This window comes from Anser brachyrhynchus (genome assembly GCF_964034855.1).
Source record: "Anser brachyrhynchus genome assembly, chromosome: 1".
In the NCBI taxonomy this organism is placed as follows: Eukaryota; Metazoa; Chordata; class Aves; order Anseriformes; family Anatidae; genus Anser; species Anser brachyrhynchus.
Genome location: NC_137694.1, coordinates 93,003,149 through 93,023,605, shown reverse-complemented (window position 1 = coordinate 93,023,605; position 20,457 = coordinate 93,003,149). Strand labels below are relative to the sequence as shown.

General features: G+C 40.0%; 1 protein-coding gene across 46 annotated transcripts in view; it reads left to right on the top strand.

The window, feature by feature from the left end:
* BBX (BBX high mobility group box domain containing) overlaps nucleotides 1-20,457 on the top strand; it is a 138,438-nt gene that overhangs the window by 104,450 nt on the left and 13,531 nt on the right. For 27 of the 46 annotated variants that reach the window (XM_080576500.1, XM_080576478.1, XM_080576490.1 and 24 more), the window contains 4 exons: nucleotides 2,135-3,056; nucleotides 3,990-4,128; nucleotides 6,814-6,962; nucleotides 14,930-15,019. In XM_080576500.1, coding sequence (XP_080432626.1) covers nucleotides 2,135-3,056; nucleotides 3,990-4,128; nucleotides 6,814-6,962; nucleotides 14,930-15,019 — 1,300 coding nt within the window. The remainder of the gene's footprint in view (nucleotides 1-2,134; nucleotides 3,057-3,989; nucleotides 4,129-6,813; nucleotides 6,963-14,929; nucleotides 15,020-20,457) is intronic. The other 19 variants (XM_080576498.1, XM_080576497.1, XM_080576492.1 and 16 more) reach the window with 3 other exon arrangements.

Genomic DNA, 20,457 nt, shown 5'->3' with positions numbered 1-20,457 from the left:
TATAGAAGCCTATATTATCTTGGCTTGGGTGCTATAAATTAAGATTTCTCCATACTAGCCATCAATTTGGAAGCCTTTAAGCATCCATGCTGCAGCTGATGAGAAGTACCTAGTCCCTTGTGGCAAAGGGGTTATCCAATCTCCATTTGAATTGTTTCAATTAATTCTTTTAGGGACTGGGGTTTTGACTGGTTTGGTTTGGTTGGGGGGGATGGGTACATGGGGGCAGGGAGGAACTGATGTGAAGGGCTCGATTAGTCTGTTCAGATTACATCACCATTACAAATACCCGTTAAAGGGCATTAGCCACTTTTTTTTCTCCTTTTGTGCGTACTGTTTATTGAACTGGGGAAAAAACAGGTCAATAACTTCTATAGAAACTCTGTTACAATGATTCTCTCAGCAGCTACTCCTTCTCGGAACAGTTGAAGCTAATGGCCTTTTATGGAAATGTATTTATTTTGTTTGTAAGCCTTTTTCAAGCTTCCCAATCTTAAAGGCTGTGATTTCCAAGTTTATTTAGAGCTCACAAAACAAAAAAAAAAACACCTTTTTTTTGTAGCCACACCCATAGCCTTCTGCACTATTGGCTGCTGCAGAAGAAGCAAAGGTATAAAGAGGTTAAAAAACATGGGCAGGTTGTGACGGTGGGGGCATTTAATTGACAAAATATTATTCTTGTTCAATGAGTTGCACTTTTAAGATTGATCTTTAGCTTTTGGAAATCACAGGCTGTGTTTATGTTGCAGTGCATTAAAAAAGTCACAGTAAAAAAGTACCTTTGTGCCAGAGCCCACCTCAGCATAGTTACGCAATTCCCCCACTGCATAATTCACTCTGCTTCCTTACAGCCACTGTGCTGCCAAAGCTCCAGTGTTTCCAGTGATCAGCCTAGCTTGACCTTCTTCTATCCCATGTAGAAGGAATTTCAGAAGCTTATTTCAAATCAGAAACTTATTTCGGAGTTCAATCATTGCTTTTGTACTTGTATATTGGTGCAAGAGATCTCTTTAGTTTGTAAGAAAAAAATACCTTGCCAATTTGAGAAATAGAAAATTGACCTAAAGAGAACCCAACTGATCTGTAGCGTACATCCATCCTGACCATATGGCCCATGGGCTGAGCTGCAGGGTAGGGAAGCTCCTGATGCCTGGTTCAAAGCAAGCCTCTTCCAGCTGGTTTCAGTCCAGGTAGCTGTTCGGTTGATGGTTGTTTTAAAAACAAAATAGCACTTGGAGTTCAGCTTAGGAGGTTTTAAGAGGGAGAGCAAGAAGAAGAAAACATGCCTTCCCAAGGCAACTGCTTGCTGCTGTGAAGTACTGCTACCACCTCTGGCAGTGTCAGTATGGCTTGCAAGGGATCCAAAACCGAGTGGATCTTCCAGGTCATTGCTGAAGGAACATGGCAGTTTGAGGACCTTGCTGTAGTTCTTCTTCTGAACATCACTGTTCCTCAGACAGAATGAGCGTTTTGGTTTCCATTAATGTTATCTCCAGGAGGAGATGAGATAACCATGGCAACTACTGCTGCTTTGCAGTTCCTTGCAGAACAAGACTGTGGCATAAGAAGAAAGATTTGGAAGGCTTTTTTACTATCTCCCAAATCATTTTGCACATTGAAGTAAAGAAAAATAATCTTGATTGCTGTGATTTGATCAACTTTTTTTTTTTCCTCCCCCTTCAGGGCCTTTTGGAAAATGGAGGAAAGAATTGTATATGGGGATATTTGGGAACTGGGAGTATGGATTTGAGATTTCATGTAGGTTGTGATACAATATAGTGAGAGATACTGTGTTTTTCCATTGCAGTTAGGGTATTCTGAAAATAAAACTAGCACTGGGTTTCCCAGATGTATAAAAGGCACTTCAAGGATCATGGAAACACCAATTAGATCAGTTGGAGTATTTTTCTATTAGAGTGGTAGAGTCCATCGGCCGTATTCTAGCACTTAGCCATAATTACATTTCATCAGTTTCATTAGGACTTCAGCATTTTTTCAGTACGGTTCTTTAAAATAGTTTGCTTTCATAAATTAGGATCCCAGAGAGACTGCATGTGTAGCGCTCTTCCTGTTAATATAAGTAATGTTAACAGTTGATGTTTGTTTCATGGTGACTATTTTTAACTCATTTTAGATGTGCCTTGCTTCAGAAGGGGTGAAAGTGAAAGAACCTGGGAAAACAAAAGTGGAAGCATCAGAAGATGTGGCGAGGGAAGTTCCAGATGAAATGGAAGCAGAAGAACTGGAGAAAACAATAATAAAAGACTCCTGTAAAGGAAAAACAGAACAATCAGAGACAGGGAAAATACAAAACTGGGATGAGACAAAAGCTGAGGAATCAGAAACTGCAAAATGCAGAGATTTTACTAGTCTCATAATGGAGAGCAGTCCTTTTGAGAGAAATGATAACACAAAGGATCATATGTGCCGTTCTCCAGAGCTTTCAATGGTTGACATGAGCATCTTTGGGCTAAGCAAGCCAGAAAAGATAAAGAAGAAAAAGAAAAAAAATAAGTTGGACCGGCACACAAGTGAAAAATCCACCCCCAAGAAGCCTTGTAAAAAGAGGCAGTCCTCTGAGTCGGACATTGAAAGTGTAATGTACACAATTGAAGCTGTTGCAAAAGGGGACTGGGGTGCTGAGAGACTTGCGGAAACTCCCCGCAAAAAAGCCCGCCCTGCCTCAAATGTGAAGGGAAGCATGTTGGATACAAAATCACCAAAGAAAAAAGTGAAATCGAAAGAGAAGAAAACATCGAAGGAGAAACCCACGGAGCCCACCAAAGAATCAAAGCCTCCTGATTTCCTTAATATTACAGCCAACAAGGAAGAACCCTGTGAGGCTTCTGATAACATTAAAGTGGAACCACTGACCCCCACAGAGGAGGTGGTACCCCAAAGCTTACCAGAACAGGTCAAAACTGAGGACAGTGACTGTGTTAAAAAGATAGAAACTTGTGGCTCCAGGAAATCGGAGAGATCTTGCAAAGGTGCTCTTTATAAAACTCTGGTGTCAGAGGGCATGCTCACGTCTCTGCGTGCTAATGTGGACAGAGGTGGGTGGCTTTGACTATTTCATTTACAGCACGAACTGCAAAAGGCTGCCTGGAGTGGGAGGAAGAGCAAAAGTTCATGTTTAAGCTCAAGTTCAAGCAGTGCATGATGGGGTTGTCAGATCGCCTGAAATAGTGGGGACGGGCTCCGGGGTCCAGGGCAGGTCTCTGAGTTCTGCAGTCTGTGTTCATACTTACCTGAAGAGCTCTTAACTTTTCCCTTTGTGTCATTACCTGAGATTTAGCTTTTTGACTGAAGACTAGGTTGGTTGATTGTTGACCTGCTGATAGATGTTTCCACGACTTGTTGCATGTAACCCTGAACAATTAGTTTTTCTATGTAAACAGCTTTTGGGTTTGTAGGATGGAGAACTATGATCACAAGAGGCAGATGTCTGACACTTTCCCTTAGGTCATTCATTGCTTGGCAGGGGGGTTGGACTAGATGATCTTCAGAGGTCCATTCCAACCTTGGCGATTCTGTGATCAGTTTTGCTGTTAGTGGTGAGCAAGAACCCTTTACCTTATAGAAGGATAAATTTTAGATTAAAATTTCTGGAAGCTTTCAGTGAGATATATAGAAATATATTTTTCCGATTAGTAGATTTAAATGGGTAATTAATCAAAATGGAAAAGAAAAAGACGTTTATAATTCAGGTAAGTTTATTACTGTGAATCTACTCATCTCTTTCTCCTGCTTGACAGCTGAAGAGATCTTGACTTTGGAGGTAGTGTATATGCATATATATGTATAAGGGGAAAAAACCAGTTGCCAACAAGATTATTATCCATTTAAAAAAAAAAACGTTTGATCTTAAGGGTTATAAAACAGTCTTTAAGTTCTGTTGCTGAGTGGGTATGCAAGTTCCTTCTGAGCCCACTTTGTTTTGGCACAATTTTCTAAAGATGAGAAAAAATTTTCTGCCTTCATCCCAGGAAAAAGAAGCTCAGGAAAAGGCAACTCCTCAGATCATGAAGGATGCTGGAATGAAGAAAACTGGGCTTTTTCCCAAAGTGGGACAAGTGGGAACAAAAAACTGAAGAAGACTAAGCCAAAGGAAGAGTTTGTTTTCGGGTAAGTTGCTACTTAACACTGTTCAAAGTTTTAGCTAGGCCAGCCTAGTAACTTAAGAGCAAGTCTTCCCCATTGCAGCTAGTGAACTGAAACCCCAACATCCAACACTCAAATGTTTTAAACTACATAAACACATTTAGGCAGAATTCCTGTAAACTGCAAACCTGTTTGGCTGAGTAAGACTCTAGTCTCATGTTGGTTATATACTGAAGTAATTCCTCTGAGATCTTTCCTGGTTTACAATACTGTAAACAAATTTGAATGGCATTATTTGCACACTTCTTTAAATATATATATTTTTTAAAATCACAATATTTAGCTGCTCAAGAGATGGTGAAGAGGGTTAATTATATTTTTGTATTTTCAGCACACTTTGCAGACAATATTTAAAGTTCTGTGTAGGTGTTCAATCATCATAAACAGACTAGAAAAAATAGATCCCTTTGCCTATTTAAAGAGAGTGCTGACAGGAAAAGTAAACAACATTCTTATATTTGCAAATAATTATGATAAATACTCAATTTTTCTATTGTTGAGGCAAGATATTTAAACTGTTCATATACACAATAAAGAAATTAAACATATCAGAAGAATAATGAATACAAATGCATTAACATTTAGCAAGGCTGCACAGAATTGCTCTTCTAGTATGAGTAACAATTTTTGTCAGAGTACTAACGGATTTATTTAACTGCAGGCATAGCTGTTAAATCTGCTTTGCCATTCATACTTGCAAGTTATGAAGACTTCCAATTATCTGAATTAAGAGGGTGAAAATGAACAACAACAAAAGAGTAGATTTTCCACGTCATGGTTACAATTTTAATGTTTCTTTTCTGCAGGCCTTTTTCATACACTTATTATCTGGTCTATATGAAATTTAGCTGCAGCTCACTTTACAGCAAAGATATTACATTAATGAAAATCTTCAAGAGTTCTTTCATTTGGAATAGTTGATAAAAACCATTGGCACAATTCTTATATTTTTATTGTACTTTATATAAGAAAGTACATTATTTGGAAATATCTTTTAAATCTAAATTGAAAAATTTGAAAATGTTAGGTCACGTCATGGCAAAAAAACCAAATGCATCTCCGAGCCAAAAAAATGTATTTTTATATGATTTATTCAAAGTCACTAGGAAAATTGTGTAAATATTTCATTCATTTGACAAATACTGCTCTACCATCGTTATCTGGCTGGATGGGGAAAATACATATTAGTGAATGTTGCTTCCTGATTCAGCCATGCCATTAATGAATGTTGTTTAGTGAACTCTGTAAAGCAGAAGCAGTTATGTGTGGAGCCGAAGTGCTGGAGAAGGTATCTGTTATCCTTGTTTTTTGTACTACCTGATCTTCTGTCTGATTGGAAGAGCCGGTTTTAGTTCTACCCACTCCTCTGAACTCTTTTTGCTCCCTTCATCATCACCTTTCAGCATTAGGGCGTCTGTCTGTCTGCTGGATTCCTCACTGCTGGTGGAGCTGCTCCTTTCTCCCATTACTTCTGTGTCCCCTTACCTTCTCCATTGGTAGCTGCCCTCGCTTTCCCTGGTGGTCCATGCCAGGTGTGCTTTGCCCGTGTACAGCCCCACTCCTGCTGAGCAGAGATAAAACGAAGTATCAGTCTGTGTACCAAAGCTTTCAGAAAGCAATTGTATGGAAGTGCTGTTTCAAGAAACAAGGAAGTCATCTTTCTTGTGACATTTCCAAATGTAGAGTGTTTCATGGCCACCCCTTCCAACAGTCATGCCAACATCTGTCCAGTTCTAGTTTTCCATAGCAATCAGAATTTGAGATGAGTAGAAAATGTCATTGTTCCCCTCTCATGGGGAGTTCTATTTATAATCTGCCTAGCAGTGCAAATTGCCTTTTATTAAAATGCACTTGCGATACTATGATCCTGCCTGGTTGCAGAAGTTCTCTGAAAAGTCATGTTAACGCAAGATAGCACAGTCATTACAGCCAGGAAGGCCGTGCCATACCATCCAGTTCAAGTGCTTCATTTTCATCTGGCAATTATGAATAATACCACATCTGTGGACTTCTTGAGTGGTAGGTAAAGCTTATTACACTCATTCCAGCTGGGCTGACCTATGAAGAATGTTGGGTTTCCTGAAGCCATGAGCTAGTTGTGTTTTTCATCTCACAACAAACAAAATAGGAAGGAAGTATAATCCCCCAGAAGAAATACAAATTAATTGCCATTCTGAAGCACCAGATTTATCTTTTTTTTCCTTTCCACAGAAGATTGGATGGCTTGCCATTTTTGTTAGCTTTGTTGGACAGTTTGACATTTTTGCTGTAGTTTAAATTATCACCTCCATTCTGGTGTAATGTGATTTTTATGTGAAATTAATATATTGGTTTGTTTACTTATTGGTTTTATTGTCTTTTCTCATTCCCCTCATGGAACAGACAAATCTGCTTTATGAATCTGTGCAGCTAATTTTTTTACATTATTTGCATATATTAAAACTTAATTTCTCCAGAGTTACAAATTCAGGAAATGGATTGTACATTCTCATCCCAAATTTGGATTATGTATAATAGTTTGACATTTACAGTGTGCATGTGCGCATATCTCTTTCCCTCTATGTAAGTAGATGCGTGTGTATGCACACAAAATACAATTCTCCAGAAATGGAGTTACATTTAATTTGATTGGTTTTGTTTCCCCTTTAGCTTAGCAAAGTTGGAAGAAGAATTTGAAAAGAAATTCAACAGCCTCCCTCAATACAGTCCTATTACCTTTGACAGGAAATGCTCATCTGTTCCAAGGAAAAAGAGAAAGGTTGGAAGCGGCTCATCTGAACAACCAAAATCCAACAAAGGTAAGTAACTGTGTTCAGTACGTTCTTCATCAATAACAATGCTACAACAAGCTCTGGAATTTATACTTTCTCACCTTACTGTTATACATGTGAAAAGTCTGAAGTAAAACGTTTTTCTAGCACTGAAGCTAGTTGGTTCTCACCTGGATTAGTTTTCAGGCCGTACTCTTGACTTCTGCGTTTCATGCTGAGTAGAGTAGAATTGCTTGGAGCTTGTATGTGAAATAATTTCCTTATAGCAAGCAAACCTAACAAACAAAAAGGGGGTGGGGGTGGGGGTGGGGGTGGGGAAGGGAATATTTGTGAGGTAAGTGAATTTGACAAGTTTTCCCAGGGGAAACTGGCAGGGGAGAAAAATGGCAGATCACCAAAAAGTTACTTTGACATTTTTCAAAGCACAGTTTTATGTGCTTTTTTTTTCATTTAAATGTAATTTTAGGCTTTACTAATAAGATACCAAAAATGTCTGAATGAACTGGATATTTTTCCTCAAGATTTCAAACTTGCAATGGAACGTTAGACTGAAAATGTTCTGAGATGATAAATATGTTTAGAGGACAGGAAAACTAGTTCTATGCTCAGCTCTATTGCTGAGGGTCATAGAGGGAGAATAACTCATGACACGTTTGACTGTTTTATATACAGACAGCCTGTGTCACAGGAGTGGTAGAGAAGTAAGTGTACGTTAGAGAAAATGCTTTTAGGCTGTGGCATCACAAAATGAAGGAATGACATAGCAATAATTCTACAAGACAAAAGGATGTTCAGAAGAATGCTCATTACGCAGTTTACAATGTGAAGCTGGTTTCCTGTTCGGCTACTATGGTAGTATCATGGGCTGGCTGATTTTCAAATCCAGTACGTGTATTTTAGCCAGGCAACCCTGGATTAGATCTATGCCTTTTGAATGCTTCACAAATAATTACATTAGAATATGCAGGATTGAGCAGCTGTTCTTTCCTAGTGCATGCCAATTTTAGTATTGATTTTTGTATTTATATAATTAGATATGGAACAGTCAGACTCCTGCAAATTTAGAATGGTGTTGGTACAAAGTGAGTTTTGTCTCTTCCATTTTTATGGTATATATTTTACAGAACTTCTTTAACGAGCATGAATGAACTTTTTTTTAACAGTATATTAATACAATGGTTTATTACACAACATCTTTTGGGCACAACATGGCAATTTAAGTTATAATAGCAGCTGTGTGGATTTCTCACTACAGTTTTCACCTGCTCAGATGTCTGTATGTCTTTTAAAAAAAATTGCAGGTCCTAATCTGTTTGGGAATTGCATGATAATGCTACCCCAGCCAGGTAGCCTAGAACTACATTCTGCTTTTGGCTAAGTTCCTAAATACAAGTTCATTTTGATCCCTGTTTCCATCACTATTAAAAAGGTTTGGAATATTTTCGGCCATATCTCAAGGGAAGGTCAGAAACATAACTGCAAGCAGGTCACAAGCCTGATATAAGTAGTTTTGGCACAGCCCTGCAGAGAAGGCCATGGAGCATTTGCCTGTAGCTGGCAAATGGGGCTCTTTAAACCAAGCCAGCTGACTTTGTACCAAAGCAGATGGCCAACAGTCGCATGAACTTTTCCGCCAAGTGAGCTGTGCGGTTGTAACAAGCAGCCCTGGAGGCAGGAATAACTGATGGTGACACTGCTGTTTTTGCAGTGAACATCTAACCATAGCCCTGAACTAAATGTAGACTGAGATAGCGATATCTGTTCTTAATTCCAATGAATGTTGAATTCACAAAAGCTAGCTGGGTGAGCTGGCAGCTCACATCAGTCATTCCAGCTCCCTGGAGAGTGAGGCTCAGCTCTCAAGAGCTAACTGAGAAACTTTTCCAACATACCTTTTTTTTTTTTTTCCCCCTTTTGGAAAAGAAAAATTGCTAAAAATATAAACATTCCATGGCAGTAGGTTGATTTTGTTTTCTGCCAGATTTTTTTTAGGATTCTTAAAATTAGGACGCAAGCTGTGTATTTGAAACAACCTAAACCAAACTGCACACAACCAAGCTTACTAGCTTAATAGGGGAAACTGTTCCAACAGAGCCAAATACTCATTACGCTGAATCCCCAAATTAATTTCTAGTGTACTGACAGGCCGTTCAGCCTAGTCATGCTGTTGGCTTGCCTGCAAATCCTGAGTCCACAGACAGTGAGAAAACACTAACCTCCAACAGTGTTATGAATACAGGTCCATAAGCTGGGCTTCTGCAAGTGTTGCAGAAAATGAAACACGGGAAACAGGCAGTTTTATGCAAAATAATAGACTGCTTTGGAATGGTTCTAGGTTTTTTATTATGTTTACACCGTTAGAATTCAGCAGACGCAAAAGTGGCGTTTTTTTCTTGCAGCATGATGAGCACGTACTGTGAAGAGGCAGTACAGTCCTGTGGGTGTGACTCTGTCTTGGGATGTAGGAGACCTTAACCTTGCTCTGCTGTGCTCTGCGTTATCCTCTTGTGTGGAGCTGTCTCTGCTGCTTTGCTCTTTCTTGGAGTGTCTCTGGCTTGTAAGGTCATTAGACAAGGCATCCATTACAAATGGTGCCTACTAGTGGCTGGGGCCCCAAATGTGCCTCGTTTCCAAACAATACGTAATGATCATGAGGGGTAGGTTTAGTAAACACTCTACAACCATGCCCTGCTTTTCCTGGATGACCATGTGCAGAATCATAAACTTCCCTTGCATTTTCAATCCTCAGATAATTACTTTCTGCGGTCTTCAGATCAGTGCTTATTAAATTTCAACTAAAGGCTGAAAAGTAGATTGGAGCGCTACACACTAGAACCCCCAGAGGATGCTAGGTGATTAAAAATAGAGAAATGTTTGGGGTTTTTGTTTTGTTTGGGGATGGGTTGTTTCTTTTCTAACTAATCATGTACGCCTTAAAACAAAAAACACGTTATACCCTGCCTGACAAGGACTTACCTTACTTTGGAGTAAATGATGCCAGATTGATTTTCTGTCATATGTCATTAAACTATACCTACATGGGGCTAAATAAGATGATGGGCCTGATCTGCTACCTGACCCAAACAGACAGGATTGTCAGGGCATTTTCTTACTGCAAAGTGGAAACCAGTGAATCAGTGTCGACTGAATCCTTCCATTGTGCTTGCCATGCCCAGTCCTTGCTTCAGGCAGTTCTTTTAACATAAAAACACCTGAAGAACCCTGTAACATAACTCTTTCAAGTCCATATGCAAGGCAAACTTTGAATTTTCTTAAATGAGAGGCAATTTTTTTCCAGGTTTTCCAGATTGTCCAAATTCTGCTCTCACTGAACTTAATAGGGATCTTTCTTCAGTGGGAGTAGACCTGAACAAGTCTGAACCCTTCTGGAAATCCCACCCCAAGCATACCGGGAGCATGCACGTACAATAGCAATGTAAGAAAATGGCTGAAAAATACAGCTATAATGAATCTGTGCAGATGGCCTGCTCCAACATTTGCTGGAGCTGTGACTGATTTTATTTTTCTTCTTTCCAATGGCATATGTGCCAAAACATCCCACCACACGAGTCATCAGTCTGCAGTGAGTCACTAATTCGCTTATATGCAAAAATGAGCAGCAGGCATAGTCATTATTTCTGTGGTGTGCTGTGAAGAAATGCTCACTTACACACTAAACACTTCGCTAAAGCTCTCGTTTTGGGAAGGCCAGGAGAAGACTGCATAGTGTACTTTTATTCAGGAAAGGGATTGGCTGCAAATTTTTATTTTTTTTTCTGTGGCCTCTAGGACTAGAAATAAAGCATCAGCTTAAAAATAATCCTCCTTTGTGGCATTCCTCTCAGCCTTAGCTTGGGTTTTTTGGCTTAGTTCTAAGCATTTGGATGTCTGGAGATGGCATGCCATAATGTTTCACAGATCACAACCTAAAAATACAGCGCCGTCCTCCTGAGAGACTTAGAAACATGGAGAGTTTAGCAAACTCCAGCTCTTCTGGGAGCTGTGGAGCTTATAGGGTCCTGCCAACCCGATGGCCTCACAGGACAAGGCAAGGATTTTAGTAGGAGGCCAGTCTCAAGCTGAGGGAATGAGCTGAGCCTGTGGTAGAAGTGAGGTGAGCTTCAGCACCTCTGTAGGGTCTTTCTTTCCTCATGTCAAATCAGTGCCAGAGCCTTCTGGGAGGCATGTGTGTTCAACCTGGTTGTCTTATGACAGTGCTGAAATGTTCTCTGTTTGGTCTGGCCATGTACAATAAAGGACTCTGGGGGAGTAGGGGGAGCACATGCCCAGAATCATGGAGGAAATGCAATTATGGTTAGTTATGCATGGCCAGTTCATTTTCTTGCCCGCTGCTTTCCTAAACAGCTGCTGCTGTCCACGCTGATATTCCCAGAAGGAAATTCCTGGTGCTGTCAGGGAGTACAGTAAGCCACTGGAGCCAGGGATTAGCAGGTGGTTAACTCACATGGCAGCTGCTGTAAAACTAGGAAAAGAAGAATGAAGTAGAATATTTTCAGTCGAGGAAGATCAGCAGGAGAACAGGACTTACTCTACACTTAAGGTGGCAGTATAGCAATAGCAAGTAAACTTACAGGAATAAAAGCAATTCTCAGCTTTCTGTAGGAAGTCACTCCTAGGATCCACTGCCTAACAGCAAGCCTCATAGGTTGGCTAGGTCTTTCTGTCATGGATATTCTCTGGATCGGATGTTGAAAAGTGGTGTTCGTTCGAAATCTCTGAATATTTGACTGCTGTCCTTGTGAAACAGGTGTAGCACAGCCATCAGTTGTGTAAGCCCTTGCGTGAGCTGTTATGCCTGAACCATGCCCCTGGGGCACCTGCTCTTGGAGAGTGAAAAAGGATATTTGATCTTAGGAATGGCCCATTGTTCGGCCTTTCCTACTGGAATTAAGTACGTGTGCCCATGTCCTCTCAGGTCCGGACTATATTTTGCCTCCTCCATTGATTTGGTTGATTTTTATTGGAAGAAAAAGAAAAGCTCTGTTTTTCATACCTGAATATGCTCTGCAAAGGTCCAATGTTTGGCACTTCATTTGTTCATGCCTTACTTTAAAGGAAGGATTGGATAGGGACATTTTCAAAGAAGAACCAAATAGTCTATTCAGTAATTGCTAGATAACTTGTGTGTGTAAATATGAGAGTGATCATAATTTGTCTTTTTACAGAGGACGTTGAGCATATCATCTAGCTAACTCCAAGTAGTTCAGGCAGGGAGTGTGAAGTAAGTTTTTCATGGAGTTACAAGTCAAATTCTCAGGTCTAAGTATGACACGTTGACATACGTAACTATTAACTCATCTTCTCTTTCACTGCATTCATGGCCAAAGGGTATAGGAAGTAACTATGAGCACTGTCGCACAAGAATAAAGAGTAAAAGGGTAGGGTAGTAGAAATTTCCTTATAAGAAGGTGGCTTCTCTTTTCACTCCACTGAAGTCAATGTCTGTCCATTTGAGAACAGAATTTTACATGCAAGTAGCATGTGCTATGAACCATCTAGCATCTGCTACGTGGTGCAGATAAAAGCTTATCAAAAATGTTCCTTGAATGGTAGAAGAAAAGTTTAAGACACAGTTTTCCTTATTCATGCAACAACTGTCATCTTTTGGGGAGTTTTTAATCTCATTTATTCTGCTCAATTGCTGGCAGTCACTGATAGTTTGTGGAATTGATTTAAGCAGTTTGCAGGTTGAGCTATAGAAGTGGAGACTTCTATGATACCATGTAAAATGTTGCTTATTCCAAGCACCTACAAACCATTAATTTGCTAATCCAAAAAAGTAAAAGGAGAAAAAAAAAAACAATAGAAATGCCCTGAGTCATCTATTGCATATCTCTGCTTCTGTGTTCTGGTGGAACTGTTTTGGAAAGACTTGTCTCTGCTGATGTGAATTAAGTATTTGACCTTAGCCTTCAGGAAGGCCCAGGTTTTTTTACGTACGCTTTCCATCAACCTGCCTGAGCTTTTTCATGACTTATGTTGCATTCTTGTTGTACTGGCACCATACTGCTTACCCAGCTCTGTGATGCTCTGGAACCTACTATAAAATTTGTAGAAAGACACTTGAATTAGTTTGAGTGAATATGGCCTATTCTGTTGAACTTTATAGTATTTTCTCTACAAGTTCTAGCAAAGTTATTAAAATTCAAGCTGATGTTGCCTAAGATGGTGTCTAGCCTGGATTGTTGTTGTTTGGCTTTTTTTGTTTGTTTGTTTGTTTTTTTCCTTTGGTTTGTTGTTTGACATCTGGATTTTCTTGTGATATTATTCCCCTCTCCCCAAATTTTGATTTCTTTAGTAGTTTAAAAAAAAAAGGCATCAGTGAGCCACAAAGCCAAATACAGAAAATCTTAGGATTTCTCTGCCTGTTCCTGTCTGGATTTTACTTTTCTCTGTTTGTTTTTCAGTATTTTTCAAACAGAACTAATTTCTATGAATGACGTTCTCCTAAAGCTAGATTCTTCTTGCATGTACTACAGATTTTTCTCCTTCGTTCCCCACATACAGAGCTGGTTAGTGATCGAAAACTGCAGATGCATGATGTGAACTTACCTTGATCGCATGTTACTACACATTTACAGTTGTCTCAGTAGCCAGTGTGTGTCTGGCTTCTCCTAAGGGTAAGGGTGAGTGGAGGAGGTCAGTGTGGTGGATGGTGTGCAGTTCCTGCTACAGTGCAGCTGGGAAGGATGCCCTCTCGTTAGGCTGTGAACCGTCCTGGCATCTGCAGTGCATCTCCTTTCTGTTTGGGCAGGTCTGTTCTGAGCTAGCCTGAAGAGGTGCTTACCTGCTATATCTTCGGAAATAAGATTTTAATGTGCAGTTTGTTTCTGAAAAGTAACTGCCTAAAAGTGGCTTTGCAGCGTAGAAATAATGCGTCTGTTATTTCTTTGCTGCTGTATCTCTGTTTACTCCATTAGTGCGTCAAGGGATTGCTTCCTAATGGCTTCTGCTGGTGGCATGCTTTGTCTGCTGTCCTTTAAAATGCCTACTGACTACTACTAGTAAAGACTCTACTATCAAAGTAGGAATGGTACCGTCACCTGGGTACACTCTCACCTTACTCTCTTAGGAGGTTTTACTTCAGCGCTTACTGTAAACTTATTTCTGGTTACCAAAAAGGCAAACCTAACTTGCATCCTCTGGGGGGTTGACCCTGGCAGGTAGGTAAGTCCCCACCCAGTCAGTCACTCACTCCCCTGACAGTGGGATGAGGGAGAGAACCAGAAGGGTGAAAGTGAGGACAAAAACACTCCTAGGTTAAGATAAAGGCAGTTTAATAAGTAACAGGATAAAAAAGAGAAACAAGTGATGCAACATCAATCACCACCAACAAACCCATGCCTAGCTAGGCCCTGAGCAATGGCTACTTTGGAAACCCATCCCTGGTTTTACTGCTGAGCGTGACATCGTATGGTATGAAATACCTCCTTGGCCTGTTGGGGTCAGCTGTTGCGGCCCTGTCCCCTGACACCTCTTGTGCCCCCTTGACAGGGCACTCCTCCCTCTGGGGAGGCAGACTGAGAAACAGAAGGCCTTGACGCTGTGCAAGCAGTGCCCAGCAACAACTAAAACACCAGGACGTTATTGACACTGTTTTGGTCACCTGCTTCAAACACAGCACCATACAAGCTGCTGCAAAGAAAGCTAACTCCATCCCACTACACATCCAAAAGGGAGCGTGTCTTTAAACAAACAAACAAAACTCTTGTTTTATTGTATGGCTGAGCTTTCTGAACGTCATCGTTCTACAAAATGCCTTGGGACACTTTTGTATAGAGAGGTGGTGGGTTGAAGTACAGCCTGCTTAGATAGAAAGCCTCCAGAGAGCAGAATGGGTGTTAGTTTTTGTGCTTCACCATGAAATGGCATCCTGTATTAGTGGAAGGGGAGGTTTTATAGTACATGCTGTGACTGTTGTGCTCTTTTTAAAACTGCTGATTAAAAGTATGTATTATTAATGTTGTCTGTAGGTTCATTCCAGTCTCAGAAAAAGAACTTATTCCACAAAATTGTCAGCAAATATAAGCACAAAAAGGAGAAGCTTAATGTTCCGGACACAGGTACTGGTGAATTACTTAGTTAAGGTTTTGGTCCGCCTGCTCTCTGAAATCAGTCTCGGGTGATGCTTCTAGGCAGAGGCTACCTGACTCTCTAGTCTTTGTCTGCTTTGGTCCCTTATTTCCCTGTCTGCTTTGACTCCATTAGCTCCTGGCTCCAGTTGATCATACTACCTTACTCAAGTACAATGCTGTTTTACTGTTATTTGGTATCGCCCTCGATTACAGTTTCCCTGCTCCAGACTCTGTGCAGCAGAGCTGACAAAGCAAGGGTAGTTCTGCAGTTGGCCCTGAACTTTATCTGCCACTGCTTGTAGCTCTCTAGTCCTTTGGTTGCTCTTATCTCCATCCCTTCCCTATCAGAGACCGTACTGTTTACCCCTTGGCCATATTTATTTATGTCTCTAGCTGCTCTCCCTCTGATTTCCATCTGTCTGGAGCTCTGCAGACTGTGGCTGGTCAGAACATGAGAGCTGGTTTCTGCACCGGTTCTCAGGAGTACGCCTGCCATCCTTGAACCAACCCTCCCTCTGTAGAAATCTTAACCAGCTGCCTGTTTGCCTCCAATTGAAGATAATATCTACAGGGTTTTCTTGTTTAAGTTCTGCCTCAGATCTGCTCCGCCCTCTACACTGCCGGTAGTTCTCTGAAGTCTTTTTCTTGTTACAGCATTCTGGTCCTGCATACCCGTACACTCACAAGTCCCAGGGTTGTTTTCAAGTGTACAGTATGTACAGGATTACAACTTAGCCTGTTTTCCTGGGCCTTTTTTTTCTCCTTCCCACCCCCTAGTCATCTTCTCCATGCTATCCAAATCATCCACAATGCAGTTCTCTCCTACATCAGCCCTGAGATATAGCAGAGCCTCTCTGGTTGTTCTTACTTAGGTAGCTCCATGAATTTCTTCCTTTTTTTCCCATCCATGTCTGTCTCTTTTTAAGATAGTAAAATGACAATCTGTATCTCCAGTTCCCCCAGCTATCTTTATGCTCAATCCTTTTCCCTAAGGCTTGATCACTTCATTTCTTCTCTTTTCCTGATGCTGTGTTTTGTATCCTCTGTGGTACACTTGCACTGTTTTTCCTCATGGGCTCTGTCAGCTGTGCTGCATTCAACAATGCAAATATTTTTAAGTTACTTATTCTTTTTCGTTGGTTTTGTAAAACAAACATGTTGCGAGAGTTGCTCATGAGAAGTAACTGCCGTGCTTCCACACCAGAGTGAAAAAAGACATCATACATTAACATAGTTCTTACTGGGTGCCATTCAGAATCTTGTGTGGCTGAATTATTAATAGACCACGGAGAGAAATTAATATGAATAAATAGTTGAATAAATAAATAAAAATTAAAAAACAGTGTTTAAATTCTCCTATAGGAAAAGAAACAGCATTTAAGACAAGATTGAGTAAAAAATAGTTATATTTTAAAATCTGTAGATACAACATGAAGCTAAGCAAAATGATTAGAAAAAACAAACCTAAAAGAAACCAGCCTGTTTTGATATAAAGTGAAGCATTCAGTATGATCAAAGATTCAAGCCTGACAAGTGTTGAATACCCTGGCCTTATTCCAACAAAACAGAGGCATGTCCTTGGAAGTTAAGCATGTGAATAATGTCATAGCGTCTAAACATTAAAGATGTCTGTGCATTTGCTGGAGTAGGGCCAGTGTGCTGAGTTCATCCCAAGACTGAAACAAAGGCACGAGAAGCTTGAACCTACCAGTCTTACACAGCCCACGTAGAAATCATCAAAGGAAAGACACTGGATGTATAGGTTGGAGGGGAACTGTGTTTTCTCAGAGTGAAAATCTGGGGTCTTGCCTGCTGTAAGCGTACGGTGTGGTGACACAAAGTGGAGTGGTTATCAGCCAAGTGCAGTGGGGGTATGGCCTCGGCATATGGCAAACAGCCTTACCTAACATCGCAGTTTCATCAGTTCCAGTGCAGTGTGGCCCTAAAATATTTGAATCCACTATCCCATGTTCTGCAGCACTCAAGCTAAGAATCCCAGCATGTTCATTTAAATTAAAACATACAAGGATTAGTGAATCAAATACTAAAATGAAAATTCCTCCTTCTTTCTGGGGTTAGTTTATACTTGCGATGAATCACAAGTGTATATGTAAGGTTTTTATGGGGTTGATTTTTCTGGAGGAAGGAGAGGCTTGGGTGTTCTGGTAGCTGGAGGGAAGACACTTGGAAGGGTTGCTGTCAGCAGGGGTCATGCTAGATTCATCCTTTTACAGCTGGAGAAATGTGAGTATGTGTGTACAGACCTGTGAAAGTGTGTGTGTTTTGAATGAGCACTTCTGTCTTACAGACAACAAATGCACTAAAGGCACATTTTGAAATGGCTGGATCATGTTATCCAGGCTTCTCTACTTCGGGTATCTGAGTGAATTCTGACTTCATGTAACCGCATTGTATGCAGCACCACCAGTGCAAATCACTGTATTATGAGTTTGCAGATGCTTACAGAAATATACCACATAAAATACCAGTGGATGTGCCACAACACCTGCTCCTATCTGCCTTCTTGTCAGGGGATGTCACTGTTTGTTAGTCCCACTCCTTGCTACAGTTCATTATGCCTTCCTACCCCATGAGTGGTATTGCAGCAGCAACCTGTTGTCAGAAGAACTGCGTCTTCCACCAGGGTGTAGGTCAGTTTGCTGTTGTTTCCTAAGCACTGGTGAAGAGACTGCTACTTGAAGCTTTGCTCCCTACCTTGCTAGGCTTCCCCTTTTTAGCTTAATGAAGATGATTAAACCATTACGGCCTACCTTCCTTTCTTCATACTGGCATGCTTGGACGCACAAGAACATTTATTTTCCACTAGACATGGTTAAACTGCAACTCCTGTTACAGTTGGGCATTGTTGAAGAAATTGTTTTAAATTCGTCTGGTATCTTCCTGATGTTCAGTCTAAAAAGCTTGTCCTCTTCTGTGCTGTGCTGAATGACTTGAACTGACGTCATTTTTATGGTCACAAAGGCAGCTGATAGCTCTTCAGTTTTGAGTGAGACCAGTAGCTATTCACTGGGCTCTTCAATTCAGCATTTTTAACATAGACCTGCCTCTGTGATTTGAGTACAGGTTTGGCACTAGCATTTCCCAAAGGGACTTCTGTCTTGCCCTACCCATCTTTGTTTAGCATAGTATTAGGAGAGAGATGGGTTGAAGGCATTCATCTGTTTTCTTCAGCTGTTTTCGCTTTGATTGCATATTATTATTAATTGCATATTATTATACTGCAGCATTAAAATCGGGATTAGCAAGAAACTACCAATCTCCAGCTGCAAGCTTTACAGAAATACTGATGGTTGACATAAATGAACAATGTCAGAGCAGAGTCAGGTTTTTTAAATCCTTGCCTTCCAGACTGCACTCTACAACCCAAGAAGAAACCAAGCATAGCTGGGGGAGCAATAAGAGGATTGCGTGTACTCTGCAAACCTGCAGGGTAGGGTAGACTGTCCGTGCTAACTTTAAACAAATCTAGCTCAGGAAACGATCTAGCACAGAGCTCTAGATGCTTTTCTTTCCAAGTCATTTTTGTGTCCATGGTATAAGTATGCTGAAAGGTCCAGCTCCTCATATCATGCTCAACTCCTCTTGTAAAAAAAAAACGAAAACAAAAGAAAAACCACAGCCCTGTAGTAGTACACTAAAGGCATGTGGGAAGGTAACCACAGAAATCTTTGCAGGGCTGAACACTATCTGCAGGATCTCATTTAATTTCTAGGTAGCGTTTTCCTGAAAATCTACAACATTCTTGAACGTAGCACAGTGTGAAAACAGAAGGGATATGAAATGGATTAAAGATACGATTAAAGAAAAACAGAGGGAATTAAACTTATTTAGCCCTGTCCTTTCTGCACTGAAAAATAAAGGTCTGGTTTAAAGCATTCATATGGGTATACCTTTGTCAGTGGAAGCAAGGGGTTGCTCTTTCAAAGGAAACAGAGAATGAAGAATAGGTTGGCTACTCAGTTGTTGAAGCGTGGACTCCTTTCATCTCTGGAGTTTAATGCAAAGGGTCTTGTTGGTGAAGCCTTTAGTCTTGTATGATTTCCTCTGAGTTAGGTTTTATCTCTGCTTGAATAATAAACTGCAAAGAATATAATGAAATAATTTATCATCCCAATTTCCACCAGGACGGGTAGAGAAGAAAAATCCTCTTGAGGAAAGCAATTCTTCCCTTCAACACCCCCTCTTCTTACACACAGGGAAAAAAAAAAACAGCAGACACCACCCCACTCATTCATTATTCATCCTTAATCCTTCCCTATTCAAAGTTGTATGGCAGCAATGTTACGATGAAGTGATAAAGAGCTTACTCCGGAGTTAGAGGAGGAAATAATCATAGAGGACTCTCCCATGTCTGAATTTGTCAGTCACCTTCTACTATTTCTTAGTGAAACACCCAGCTATCGTGTATTCCTTTAACTTCATCTTTTACAATTTTTTAAACCATTTTATTTCTTTAATTTTTTAACTACTGCCTCTTTTATTCTACCTTTCAAGGCTTTATGTTAGCAATTTCTTGAGCCTTTTGGATGTCTACAATGTGAAAAATAAAACAAATTTAAAAGATAGCTGTCTGTTGTATTGACCGATCAACTTAATTTCTAGTGACCTGACATAGCTCATAATATAGTACACATGTAGCTAAAAACATCCATGGGTTTCTTTCTATCAGATGTTGTTTATTGTTTAAAATTAATGTTTTTATTAAATGTAAAAAAGATGGCTTGCATTCCTAAAATTAAAACCATTATAAACTCAGTCAAACTAGAATTAAAAAGCACTGTCAAAGTAGTATCTAATTAGAGCAAATCCCCAAATCATAATTAGCAAATACTGTTGGACTACAACCAAACCATTACATTAATACATAATCAACACTTATGAATTCCCAAATAAGAAATCTAGAGAGAAAGCTGCCCATTTAATTATACATTACAATTAAGATTTTGGTCTCAGTCAGTACAGTAAGCGTATCTGAATATCTCACTACTAACCACACTGAATTACTTGAAAGTCACATTTATAGTCATTGGTGCTTCTACTTAATTGGACTGTTATACGGCAGATCTTGTTGCGATCGCTCCTGCACTCTTTAAAAAAATTTATAACAAAGCTCTGTTCTGCAAAAGTTTAGCATATTTGGGTAAACACTGAGAAAATCTCATTGAAGTTCTGTGCTTTTTTCAAAATAAAGGTCACGCACAAATCCAACAAATCCTTTACACAAGAAGATACGAAGATGGATTTAAGAACATAAATGAATTAAGTTTTGGAACATTCCCAAATGCTTTTATACACACACTAGATCTGATCATATTCTTATACTATAAAACATTAAAAGGAAAACAAGGTCCCACTTAAAAGAGTGAAGGGCAGCAGACAGCAAGACAAAAATGTGTTATATCTAT